The sequence below is a fragment of the Coptis chinensis genome, chromosome 3 (genome assembly GCF_015680905.1).
Source record: "Coptis chinensis isolate HL-2020 chromosome 3, ASM1568090v1, whole genome shotgun sequence".
Taxonomy (NCBI): Eukaryota; Viridiplantae; Streptophyta; class Magnoliopsida; order Ranunculales; family Ranunculaceae; genus Coptis; species Coptis chinensis.
Window position 1 is genome coordinate 65,247,453 of NC_141458.1, and position 14,041 is coordinate 65,261,493.

At 36.0% G+C, this 14,041-nt stretch overlaps 2 protein-coding genes across 2 annotated transcripts; both read left to right on the top strand.

Annotated features, from left to right (window-relative positions):
- Positions 1 to 2,891: 2,891 nt before the first annotated feature.
- On the top strand, positions 2,892 to 6,087 carry LOC147510425 (cytochrome P450 CYP736A12-like). The gene is given in 3 exon segments (XM_086602402.1): positions 2,892 to 3,623; positions 4,982 to 5,249; positions 5,252 to 6,087. Coding segments are annotated over 3 exon segments (1,338 nt in total). The 5' UTR covers positions 2,892 to 3,107; the 3' UTR covers positions 5,806 to 6,087.
- Positions 6,088 to 6,212: 125 nt separating this feature from the next.
- On the top strand, positions 6,213 to 10,252 carry LOC147510426 (uncharacterized). The gene is made up of 2 exons (XM_086602403.1): positions 6,213 to 8,930; positions 9,013 to 10,252. Exon 2 carries the CDS (start codon positions 9,172 to 9,174, stop codon positions 9,538 to 9,540), a length of 369 nt encoding a protein of 122 aa, XP_086458529.1. The 5' UTR covers positions 6,213 to 8,930; positions 9,013 to 9,171; the 3' UTR covers positions 9,541 to 10,252.
- The last annotated feature ends 3,789 nt before the right edge of the window (positions 10,253 to 14,041 follow it).

Sequence of the window (14,041 nt, forward strand, 5' to 3'; positions counted from 1 at the left end):
TAATAATAGAAGTTTGATTGAAGGTTTGTGAGATTGTCTAATAAGACGAAGTTCATATTGAAGTTACTCGAATAGCAAGGTGTTCCCAATCATAAGAAGAAAGATAAGATAAACATTATTTTAAATGCAAAACTATATATGCTTATCGAGACATCCTCACAACATATAACACAACTATATTTTGAGGTTAGTTCAATGTATTTGCATCCAATTTTTGATTTTCTGTTATTTATTTTTTGAGGTTAGTTAGTTCAATGCAGTTGCATCCAGTTTTCGATTTATTGATAATTATTCTTTGCAGTTAGTTCAATGCATTTACATCCAATTTCCAATTTCATGTTAATTGTTATTTGAGGTCAGTTCAATGCATTTACATTCAGTCTTCGATTTCCTAACATTTTTTTTTTTTTTTTTTTTTTTTTATGTTAGTTTGATGTATTTACATCCAAGTTTTGATTTCCCGTTAATTATTCTTTGAGGTTAGTTTAATGCAGTTGTATCCATATTCCGATTGTCCATTAATTACTTTTTAAGATTAGTTTAATACTTGCATGTGCATCCAATTTCTGATTTCCCGTTAAATATTATTTGAGGTTAGTTCGATGCATTTATATCTAGTTTTATATTTCCCGTTAATTGTTCTTTGACGTTAGTTTCATGCAATATTATATATATTTTAAAATATTTGTCATTATTGGTTTGATGTTATTTTTTTTTCATTTTCTATTATATATTTTGTGATGTTATTTTTTGTATAATTTAGTTTTCCACATGTAATTTGTTTTAGTTTGGTTTGGTATATAATTTATTTAAGCCCAACGTCCACTTTAACTAAATCAATAGTTATATAATTTATTTAAGTCAACGTCCGCTTTAATTGAATCTCGTTATTACGCTAAAATTGAAAATTATAAAATTCATAAATTTAATTAGAATATGTCGTAATTATTGTTGCTGGAATTGTAGTTTTTGAAATTCTTAACTATGACTAAATGTCTAAATCTCACCGTGGATGATACATCAAATTGATCCAACTTTATTTGTTAGGCCCATATATATAGTGCATATAATACAATTTTATATGTTTTGGGTGTACACCCGTACTGTTACTTATTTTATTATTAGTTTAATTTTTTTTTCCTTTTTTCTCATTCACATGTGTGGTTAACAAATGCATAAAATAAATGTTCAAGCAACTTCATTTATTTTTTCCTTTGTTCTTTCATAGTTTTATTGTCATTTTCTATAAAGAAATTTTATTATGTTAAACTTCACATGAGATTAGTATGAAAACTACTCTTTGTGGCTTAAGAGTTTTAAGAAAATCGTTTTTGGCTAAAACTATTATTTTTAGCAATTTAGTTTTTTGTTTTTTTTTTTTTTTTTTTTTTTCGTAATTAGCTATATTGTTTAGGAAAAATTGAAGACTTTGTGAAACTCTAGATATAATTGGTTCTTTATTTATATCCTACTTGTTCGTAATTAGTAATAGAATTTAGAAAAAAAACTTGAATCTATATGAGTGCTTAGATTGGTGAGAGTATAACTATAATATATATCTAAGGATTTGATTTTTTTTTTTTCGTAATTAGTATTAGAATTTACAACAAATTGGAGACTATGTGAAGCCTTAAAAAATAGAGCCAAGAGGGTATAGCTATAATATATATCTAAAGATCTGTTATAAACTTATAGGGAGGAGAGGATAATCCTTTGATATAGTCAGATACTAAAGGCTATTTGTTTTTTAGGGTTAAGTTATAAGAGGGTCTTATAAGACCATGTGTTATAAGAGGGTCTTATAAAGTGGTTTGTTTTTCATTTTAAGTTCATTTTATAAGCACTTATAAAAATAGAAAAAACAAATACATAACATCTTATAGATGGTTATTTGACAAATATAATCCTACTTTACATCACATTTAACATGAATAGATTAATTTGAAACAAAGATATAGTTTGATTTTCGATTTCAAATCAATTTTGATAATTAGAATATCGATTTTAGGAAACTACTTTAATTGGCAGTGGTGGTAGTGGTCAACATGAATAGATTAATTTGAAACAAAGATATAGTTTGATTTTCGATTTCAAATCAATTTTGATAATTAGAATATCGATTTTAGGAAACTACTTTAATTGGCAGTGGTGGTAGTGGTCTTAATAGCACGGTGGTGGTGGTAGTGGAAGTGATGATATTGGTCTTAATAACACGGTGGTGGTAGTGGTAGTAGTAGTAGTAGAAGTAGTGGATATTTTAATAGCACGGTGGTGGTGGTGGTGATAGTCTTAATAGTACGGTGGTAGTAGTGATGCTGGTAGCGATAGTGGATGTAATGATATTGGTCTTAATAACACGGTGGTAGTAATGGTGGTGGTTGTGATAGTCTTAATAGTACGGTGATAGTGGTGGTGGAGATGATGATGGTGGTGGTAGTGGTGGTGGTGATGATGGTGGTGGTAGTGGCGGTAGTGGTGGTGGTGGTTTTAACAGTTTGGTGGTGGTGGTGATGGTAGTGGTAGTGGTGGTGATAATGGTGGTGGTAGTGGCGGCAGTGGTGGTGGTGGTTTTAATAGTTTGGTAGTGGTAGCCGGTGGTGGCTAGGGCAATGGAGTTATTTGGAGAAGAAGATAATGAAAAAGAAATAAGAGATAAATGAGGTTAGGGGTATATAGACAAGGGTGTTTGAGTCAATTTTCAAGTTATAAGACTTATAGAATTGAAATAGATTCAATTTTGGTACTTATAGAATTAGAGCATCTTATAAGACATTTCTAGTAGAATGCCTCTTATAAGAGGCAAAAAACAAACAAAAAAAATGTCAAAAATCACTGGACCACATCTTATAAGAGGTTATAAGACCTCAAGGTCTTATAAGAGGCAAAAACAAATGGCCCCTAACTTGTTTAAGTTTCCTCAACGTCTCCCTCGCCAGATGTATGAATGTATCAAATAATGGGATTTGAGATTCCTGCTCTCTTTTTTGGCTTTCTTTGCTTGTTTATGGTCTCTATCATATCTCTTTAGCTCATTAAGAGCTAAGAGAAATGGTTCATTGGGTTTTCCCCCTGGTCCATTTGGACTACCTCTACTTGGCCATCTTCATATGTTGGGTGATCTCCCTCACCATAGCCTACATAAGCTGGCTAAGAAATATGGTCCAATTGTGTTCATACGCCTTGGTCTTGTCCCAGTAATTGTTGCCTCATCTCCTGAATGGGCCGAATCAATCCTTAAGACTCACGATTCAGTTTTTGCTAGTCGGCCTAAAATACAAGCGTCTGAGTGCATGTCATATGGACAGAAAAATTTGGCGTTTGCGCAATATGGCCCGTACTGGCGAAATATTCGCAAACTATGCACCTTGGAACTGCTTAGGCCCATTAGGAGAGAAGAGTTGGTTATATTTGTTGAAACCATAAAGACTGCAGCTATATCACGCTCTGTGATTGATGTTAGTTCCAACGTTGAATCACTCATTGAAGACGTGACAGATCGAATGATTTTTGGACTTAAGGATGATAAGTTTAACCTCAGGTCAAGCCTCCAACAAGCTGTCATTATCATTGGAGCTTTCAATCTGGCTGATTTTATCCCTTACCTTAGAGCATTTGATCTTCAAGTAAGTATATCTTCATCAAATTAGAACAATACGTGAGATCTATTTTTCTTTGTTGTGGTAATGGTGGTCCTCTTCTCGATACTTATGAAGTATGAATTTGATTATGTACAGTTTCGCGATTTGTTAGTGAAACCAAGGCCCAAAATATAATATTTTGATTGGTGTGCCTGTTTTTAATTTATTGAGATCAGTAACTCATTGATGCTGGCGGGGTTTGAGCCCCCAGACCTCTGGTATCATCAGCGTTAACATATTGGTGGATACATATTGAAAATATATGTTTCTGTTATCCGGTGATATGGTCGTATTTGTAGGGCAGTGGTCCATGAACTTGTGCCTTCATCATTACAGAGGCACTGCTAAATGTACTTAATATCTTCCTGGTCCGTGGGAACTCCTTCTATTTGGCCACCTTCACCATTTGGGTGATCTACTGATCTCCCTCACCAAAATTTTCAAAAGTGGCCAAGAAATATGGACCTATTCTGTCTATATGCAACTTGGTTGTGTTCCAACCATCGATGTCTTATCCCTTGAATTGGCCATGTTGTTTGACTTGTTTCTCAAGACTCATCATTTGCTGTTCCCTAGTAGACCAAGGATCCATGCCACTGAGTACAAGCCTATGGGCGAGAAAACTTGGTGTTTGCAGTTTATGGTCCATACTGATCAAATGTACGCAAACTGAGCACCTTTTAGTTACTTAGTTACTCAAAGATCGAGTTGTTAAATCCCATGAGAAGAGACTAACTGATTACTATTGTATAGTCATTAAAAATCACAGCTCAGTCACTGTCCTTGATTCAATTGATTGATATTAGTATTGAGGTTGAAACGCTTTTCGAAGTCATGACCTATCGAATGATATTTGGAGTCAAGGAAGATAGATTCAACTTTAAACAATATCTTCAAGAAGAGGTGAGGTTGGCAGGTCTTTTTAACTTTGCTTATTATATACCTTATTTGGGAGTAAGGCTTCCAATTTTTCCCCTTTCAGTCAAGCAGAGATGCGGTTTCAGGTCTGAACTCTCGAAATGTTGCTTTAAAACCGGGTAACTTGACTGGAAGTTCCTGAATTTTGTAATGCAGTATTCTCAGTTAAAGGAACGCTAACTGTAGCATGTGATGCAAGTTTTTTAGCAATTGCCTGTTCAAATACGTTTGTGTTTTTATCCCATGAAAGATAGATGATACATGTATAGACATTTACATGTATAGATGTTATAACCATTTGTGCGATCCTTGAGCCAAAAAATGCCTCTAAACACCACAATATATCATCAAATTTGTGTTAGTGAGGTAATTAATATGGTTCAAATAAAAAAAACTTAATAAGAAGTACGTGTTCCTTCTTCCAGGGTTTTGGTCGCCGCATGAAGGCTATTAATATGGTGTTGGATGGAGTTTTGGAGAAGATCATCGATGACTATGTACAAGATGCTAAAGAACTACATGGAAGGCATAGGGACTTCATCGACGTGATGCTATCCTTGATGGAATCTAATAATAGATGGGAGTTGCACTTAGGGCGAGACTATATCAAAGCAATCATGTTGGACATGCTTGGCGCATCAATGGATACTTCAAGTACCACAATTGAATGGGTCATTACCGAACTTCTAAAGCACCGGGTGTGATGAAACAAGTTCAAGAAGAATTACAAAGTGTCATTGCCTTGGATAGAATGGTTGAGGAAGCAGATTTAATTAAATTGGACTATCTGAAAATGGTGATCAAGGAAAGCATGAGGCTTCATCCAGTAACCCCATTGCTTCTTCCTCATGAGTTCATTGAAGACATAACAATCAAAGGATACTTTATACCAAAGAGTTCTAGAGTGCTTGTAAATACTTGGGCAATTGGAAGGGACCCCAATGTATGGTCAAGTAATGCTGAAGAGTTCTTTCCTGAGAGGTTCATCGGTACCAACATTGATTTTCAAGGACATGATTTTCGTTTTCTACCGTTTGGATCAGGTCGTAGGAAATGCCCAGGGATGCAATTAGGATTAATGATGGTTGAATTAGTACTTGCTCAACTGGTTCATTGCTTTAATTTAGAGCTTCCGGATGGTATGTCACCTAATGATCTAGAGATGACTGAAAAATTTGGTCTAACATTGCCAAGAGCAAACCATCTTTTTGCAGTCCCAACTTATCGCCTATACGTACGTCAACTTTAGAGCCTAGGCCAGTCAAGTATGGCCTACAGAGTATACACTCTCACTCTGTTTTGACTCTTGTATATGAACTTGGTTACTTGGCTTCTAGATTCTGTTTCTGCATGTAATGTTTTATACAGACTATTGGTCAGAAGCCAAAATCATGTTGCTTTGATGTCTAAGAACACCTTTCTTAAATGTTCTAATATCACACAATCTTACTAATGAATTAGAATGAATGAAAAGAATGAAGAAGATGAATTGAATCAAAGTTTTATTGATTGGCGATATAAGTTTATAATCTCTCTTTCTCTCTATTTCTCTCTCCTGTTTTTACAATTTTTTTGTAATCTGGATTGAATGAAAACATGATCCTCTTTCTGATGCTCTTCCAGTCTTTATATAGTGTCCTGATTTGGCTTGGACCTTGTCAATCTTTGACACGTGTCTCTTGTCTTTCTTTCTCATTTCCCGCCTTCTATCTGCAACACAATTCAAACATCCATGAGATTTACCGAGATATTAGCCTTTATGCCAATATCTCGAGTTTTAAAATACTGAAATGAACATATTTACAGGTACGATATTTGCCCACTATATCGCCCACTCTCGAAATCTTGAAATTTTTATTTGAAATTTTAACTTTTCAAGAATGAACTATATCAGATAACGAATATGAAAAACTATCGAGCCCAGATAACAACCCGACCCAATTTTTCAATATTATAAATTTAAACCTGAATCGTTTTTTTCTCTTTAGCTTCTCCAATACGCTTCCCAACAAAAACCCTCTTTAGCTTCTTCAGTACACTTTCAAAGCAAAGAACACTGGTTTTCTTCTTCTTCTTTAACCTTCCCGAAAGTTAATCTCGTATTCTTGAAAACCCATAAGGTATGTTCTTTCACCCTGCACTTCGTTAATCTTTCTAAAACATGCATTGATATACTCATTTTAGCAATACTAGATAAGATATTTTATCTTAACTTTAGTTGTTTACATTTGAAACCCTTAATTCTGCATAAATTCTCGTGCTAGTGCTTGTGTACTGACATACATTACTACTTTAAGCTTCAAAACATGTAAAAGTTCGAATCTTTTTATTCATAACTTTGTTTTCATCTTTTTGTTTGTTCTGGTTTTACTATCGGCATGTATTACAATATTCCCGATATAAAAATATCCATTGGTATTTCCAATGATTCAACTTTTACATCGACATTGCCGATACTCTAATATCATGCTACTAATAAAACTTTATAAATATTGAATTGCCGATATTAAAAATACCTTTGTCATTTCTTCTTTGTGTTAGTCATTTCAATAGCCAGTGACGATACCTTTTCTGCTGCAAGGCTCCATTTTAAGGACACCATATCGGATGATATCCTTTCTGACAATATAATTCCTGACGATAGACCTTTCAGCCAAAATTTTGCTTCGACTTCGACCAATAAATCTCGGCCCCAGATTTCGTGAGACCTATCTTATGTTGTAAAAGGCGTTCCCTGCCATCTTTTTGAAACCACTGACTCTGAATCTGAGCGTGATACTATAGAAGACACCAGCCGATGGTGTGACGGTCTTTGCGGTTTTTTCATTAAACGACCCAACCTAGCTTTAGTTCAAATTGCCTATCAAATTCCCTCCACACTTTATTTACAACATTATGCTGGTACTCGGGATTTTACTCAATGTCAGAGTGGTACCAAGAATGGAATCATTGTTACTGTCGGCCAACTCGCCGCTGGACTGAGATTTCCTTTATCTAACCTCGATCATGAAGTACTAAACCATCTGAACATTTCCCCTGGTCAAGGTACAGATAACTTATGGAGATTACTGTTTGTCTGTAATTACTATAATAGTCACCTCGCTCCAAATAGATATGAAGCTAATCGAATTAGGCTATCCGATATTCTTATGCACAATAGATTTTGCGAAAAGATTATCGGATATTTTTATCCCAAAAATATACCCATAGAAACATTAAGGGTATTATTCGGAAAAACCGTAATAGTGACAAACAGTGGACCCAGTATCCAATTGTTGTTATAGGCCCATGGGAAAGTGCTGATAACCCAGCAAATCCTCCTTTGAAACATCAAGTCTTCAACACCACAGGTATGTCCTCCCTTTGATTTGTTTTCACTCTTTAGATCTCGGAAATCCCATATCTGATTTCACTCTCCTTTGCGTCTTTTCAGTACTTCTCGCTCATTTTGCCAAGGCTCGTGCGAATTCAAACAGAGTATTGAGGTTTTTAGAAGGGACTGAAGCCGATGTCAATATTAAAACGGGTGCCGATAAATAAGGGAATCCCAAAGTCACTGTTCCTCTTCCTGATATCTCAAACTATCGCGCACCTCTTTACGTTCTCAAACATTGAGCTCTTTAAAAAATGGGTCAACCGCCAACTCCCCCTCAATCTCCTTTAGACAATTCCTCAAACGATCTTCCCTTTCTCATATTCTCCTTTGCCTTGCATGGCTTGCCTCCTAAACTTCCCAAAAGTTTCTATGACTATCTAGATGACAATTGTACCATGACTCCCAATCTTTTCCCTGATATTAAAAAAGAGGTTCCTGATTTTTATGAATATCCGATATTGCAAAGTATATTTAATGAGCATCTTTTATTGTATACAGATATGGCTCCTCGAATGTCGATGAATGCAAACGCTGGTCGCTACTTATCTGAGAAAGGGAAAAAGAAAGCCTTGAATCCCTCCTTAACACCCACTGCTGCTGATAAACCACCTGCTCCTTCTTCCATTCCTACTAATCCTCCTAATGCTCCTAAAGATAAGCCTTTTTCTGCTTCTCAGCACAACACCACCATTCCCCCTCCAACTACTACTGTCCCTTCTAAAAGAAGAAAAGCTCACTCATAGGGTGAAAGTGGCCTTCCCGATGGTCAAAACCTTAACTTCGTCTCGTCAGCCGATGCCAATGAAGTCTTCAGACCTGAGTTTCGCCTTACTGATGGTAGTGATATCCCTTTAACAGCCTTGCTTTTCGAAAATACTCATAAAGATGAGTTAGGTGTTGCCTTAGCTAGCAGCTGTGTTCTTCCTAAAGACAAAATTGATGCTCTCAACATCAGCCCAACTTAGCGCCTTATCGAGTTTTACGATCATATGGAGAAGGTACTCTTGTCTTCTCTTTTCTCCTTTCATATCACTTTTGTCTTTTTACTTTGTGCTTATATGCCTTTTGATATTTTTATAGGCGAAAGTACTTGCCATGGCTCAATTCGATCTACTTCATAAGCAAGAATGTGAGATCGAGCATATTAGAAAAACTCTGACCACTCAGCAATCAGAATTCAACAAACTAACCTGAGAAAATAGCAACTTCAAGAAGGAAATCCATCAATTGAAAACTGATATGAAGCAGCAATCTGAAAAAGCCGAAAAGACTTTATCAGATAAAGAGGCTGAACATGCCGAACTCGTGAAGAAGATGCTTGAAGATTTTGCTGTCGAAAGACAGAAAAGTGTAGAAGCCTCTGAAGCTGCCGATGCTGAATTCAATACTGTCATGGCAGCTGTAAATTCTCTAGGTGATAAGTTGGATATCTGCAAGCCTTTTGTTCCACGTAACATTCTTGTGGAAAACAATATGATTTCTAATGATGAAGAAGGAGATACAACTATTGTGGCTGACACCACCTCGCAGTTTCCTCCTGATGCTGCTCAAAATACTGAGGCTACCCTATCTAATGTTGATGCCCTTCTCAACAATCCTCCTCTTTAAACTATCATATTTTTACTCCAAAGTTGTAATTTCCGAACAAGTTATATTTTTTGATTGCTATAAGTTCTAACTTCCATTGGTGTTTTGCTAGGACTATTTGTCATTATTTGTACTTTTCCCTTATTTACATTTACCACCATTGAAAATCAAAATTTTCGATCCCCTAAACAAGGAGAGAGTATCGCTGATACTTAGACTTGTATCAAAAAGAAAATATAATTTTTTATATCCTCAACCAAAAAGAGAGTATCTGCGTTACTTAGACTTGTATTAAAAAAAAAAAATCAGAAATCATTGCAACATACCTTTATTATCGAATGATCTCTACTGTCTCACCCTTTGTTGATATCTCGCCTAATATTATTTCTTATGTAATGCCTCCTCACCGATAGATTAATAATACGCCTAAGATCAACTTCTACGTCAATCTAAGGACTTTTTATGCCTGATATCTTCCACTATTTTTGATATCAGGACTTTTTGACAATATGTCTGATATCAACATCTTTGTTAACCTCAGGACTTTTTATGCCTGATATCTGTCACTGTTTTTGATATCAGGACTTTTTGACAATATGCATGATATCGACATCTCTGTTAACCTCAGGACTTTTTATGCCTGATATCTGCCACTGTTTTTTATATCATGACTTTTTGACAATATGCCTGATATCAACATCTCTGTTAACCTCAGGACTTTTGATGCCTGATATCTGCCACTGTTTTTTATATCAGGACTTTTTGACAATGTGCCCGATATCAACACGTCTATCGATATCAGGACTTCTTACGCCTAATATCAACATTTCTGCCAATACTAGGACTTTTGACAATATGCCTGATACCAACACGTCTGTTGATACCAGGACTTCTTAGGCCTGATATCTGCCATTGTTTATGATATCAGGACTTTTTGACGATACGCCTAATATCAATATTTATATCGATACCAGGACTTTTTATATCTGATATCTGCCACTGTTTCTGACATCAGGACTTTTTGACAATATGCCTGATATCAATATTTCTATCGATACCAGGACTTTTTATGTCCATCCCCCACAATGCAAATGGCCATGGGTTTGAGACACAATGTAACTCCTCTGCTGGCACATGAATGGCATGTCCATGCTTCTGACATTGGATACACTTCTTTGCATATCGCAAACAGTCCCTCCGCATTTGTGGCCAGAAATATCCCTACCTTGCAATCTTACTTGCCAACAATCTTCCTGTCAAATGATTCCCACATTCCCCTTCATGCATTTCTGCGATAATTTTTTGAGATTCTTCTGTCGATATACATTTTAAATGTAGTCCTCTTGGATTTTTCCGATACAGTTGATCGTTAATTAATAGATATCATTCAGCTCCTCTTTTTATCCTTCTAACCTCATTCTTATCTGATGACAATTTTCCTTCTAACAAAAACAACACATAATCATTCAACCATGACGCCCCCAACGTGTCTATTTCTATCACTTATGTATGTTTTGTATTAATACTTGGAGTTTGCTGAACACCGATATGCAACAGACGACTTTCCTCATTTTCAAGCATTGCCGCTACATATGCCAATGCATCGGCATGTCGGTTTTCTCCCCTGTCGAGATGCTGAAAAATAATCTTCCTGAAATCCTTGAGATTCATTCTTACCAAATTTAGATAATCTATCATGTTATCGCATTTTGCAGCATATCCTCTATTGATCTGGCTTATCACCAACTGTGAATCACTGAAGACCGATAAGTCTTTGACATTTAATGATTTAGCCATCTCCAAGCCTGTTATTAGAGCCTCATATTCAGCTTCATTGTTAGAAGCGTGAAAACCTAAAGTAATTGCTGTCTCGAGTTTTTGGTTTTCTGGAGTTATCAGAACAGCACCAATACCACATCCCTTTTGCCCTGATGATCTATCTACAAAAAGCCTCCATCCATTTGTACCAACCCAAGGATCATCCTCATCCATTGCATTATCCAGCTCTTGTAACAATAGAAGATTATCTTCTTCAGCTTTCCAATCTTCATCTTCAGCAGGAAAATCTACTAAGAAGTCAGCTAGAACTTGGCTTTTCTCCGATACTCTATTTTTATATTCAATCCCAAACTCATCAATAAGAACCGACCACTTCGCCATTCTCCCCGACTTAGCTGTCTTAGCTAAAGTTTGCTTCAAAGGAAGATTTGTCATTACTACTACTGAATGGGATTGAAAATAAGGCTTTAACCTTTGAGTAGAATATAGGAGAGCTAATGCATATTTATCTAATATTAAGTATTGAGTTTCAGCTTCGAGCATTGTTTTAGATTGAAAATACACAGGTCGCTCAGCTCCATCTTCCACTTTGACGAGTACTAAACTTATAGCGAAATCGAAGATGGCGAGGTATAAGAATAGCGTATCGCCTTCTTCTGGTTTTATCAGAGTTGGTACTTCTTGCAGATACTTTTTTAACTCGGTGAACGCGAGTTCACATTTCTCACCCCATACAAATTTTGTATTCTTCTTCAACAGCTTGAATAAAGGTTTATATCTATAAGAAGTTCGAGATATAAACCTATTCAACGTTGCAATTCTGCCTGTAAGCTTTTGAATTTGCTTCCTTGTACTGGGTGAAGGCATCTGTTGGATAGCTCGAATATGATCTGGGTTAACATCAATTCCTTGCTTTGTGACAATATATCCGAGGAATTTTCCTGAACTTACCCCAAAAGTATATTTTTCAGGGTTAAGTTTCATATTGAACTGTCGGAATGTTCGAAACACCGTATCTAAATCTTGTACATGATTACACGTCTTCTTTGATTTGATGACCATATCATCTATGTACACCTCCACAATATGCTTAATCAGATGTTTGAACATCTTTTCCACTAGTCGGTGATAGGTTGCCCATGCATTTTTCAAACCGAATGACATTCTAATGAAACAATAAAGACCCCCTTCAACCACAAATACTATCTTCAATTGATCTAATATTGACATAACTATCTGGAAATACCCGGAATGACCATCGCAGAAACTCAACAATTCGAATCTAGTTGTTCTATCCACCAGTTCATCAATTCTAGGCATCGGATAGTAGTCCTTCGGGCATTGTTTGTTAACGTCTGTGAAATCAACACATATCTTAACCTTATCATTCTTTTTCGGGACAACCACTATGTTTGCAACCCATTCTGAATTATCGATTTCTTTGATGATTTCACATTCTAGCATTTTCTGAATTTCATTTTGTACTGCTTACGCGTATATCGGCCTTACCCTTTTATGACGCTGTTGGACTGGGGTTGCTCCTTCTCACATATTCAACTTATGGGAACATATTTGAGGGTCGATACCAGGAAGATCAGCTATCGACCAAGCAAATACATCTTTATTTTTCTTTAGAAACTCGATTAAATCGCTCTTGATTTCTAAACTCATCTCTGTTCCAATGAAAGTGAAGCAATTTTCATTGTCTTGTCCGATATTGATCTTTTGAACTTCTTCCATTGTCTTACTTAAGATTATCTCGGGATCTAACTTCATCTCCGATGTGAATCTAACATCCTCCTGATGGTTTTTGCTATCGAATTTTGGAGATGAACTTTCCATTAATTGCTATCTGGTGACTTCCGAGACGCCCCCAGTGTCCCCTTTCTTCTCTTTCATCATACCCTTCACGGTAACAAAATTGCACTTTTCAGATTCTGACTGGTCGCCTCTTATCTCATGTGGCCCATACGCTGTTAGAAATCTTATAACTTGATAAAAAGTACTCGGAACTGCTCTCATAGTATGAATCCATTTTCTTCCCAAAATAGCATTATGATTTGAATGGTGCTTTATGACTATAAACTTAGTCATAATAGTCTATGGGCCTGCCCTTACTGGCAACTTGATTTTCCCCGCTGGCCTTGTTGAGGTTCCATTAAAACCATACAAATTAAACTGTGGTTCTTTTAAATGGGACTCATCAAATCCGATACCTATATATGTTTTCCAAAACAGAACCGAACTACCACAATCGACCAAAATCTTATGCACATCATATCATGATATTCTTAACGTAATCAACAGAGCATTATCATGAGGCAACATTACCTTTGACAAATCGTTAGGTACAAACATAATAGCTCCAAGTATACTTGCCGATATGAGAGCCAGGTCTACTGGTATCGGCTCCACATTTACTTCCAACACCTCCTTGATTGTCGATATCTTTCGAATTTTATCCCTTGTGATTTTCTTCTGTGGGATAACCCCCCTTATATATCACATTAATCACCCCTAACGGCTTATCATTCATCACCGCCGCTACTTTTAGTCTGGCATCAGCTTTAAACTCCCTGAGCTTTCTATCTTTCATTAATCGATCTACTTCCCTGAGCAATTGAAGACATTTGTTTGTCTCATGATTATTTACCTTGTGAAAATTACATAAGAGTTTTTATCTTCTATCTCCTGAGACTTATGAGTCGAATGTTGGAAATAAGACTCTTTCCCAACCCTTCTC

Excerpts from the sequence above, each read along its gene's own strand:
- LOC147510426 (XM_086602403.1), top strand. The coding sequence starts at position 9,172 with ATGAAGCAGCAATCTGAAAAAGCCGAAAAGACTTTATCAGATAAAGAG.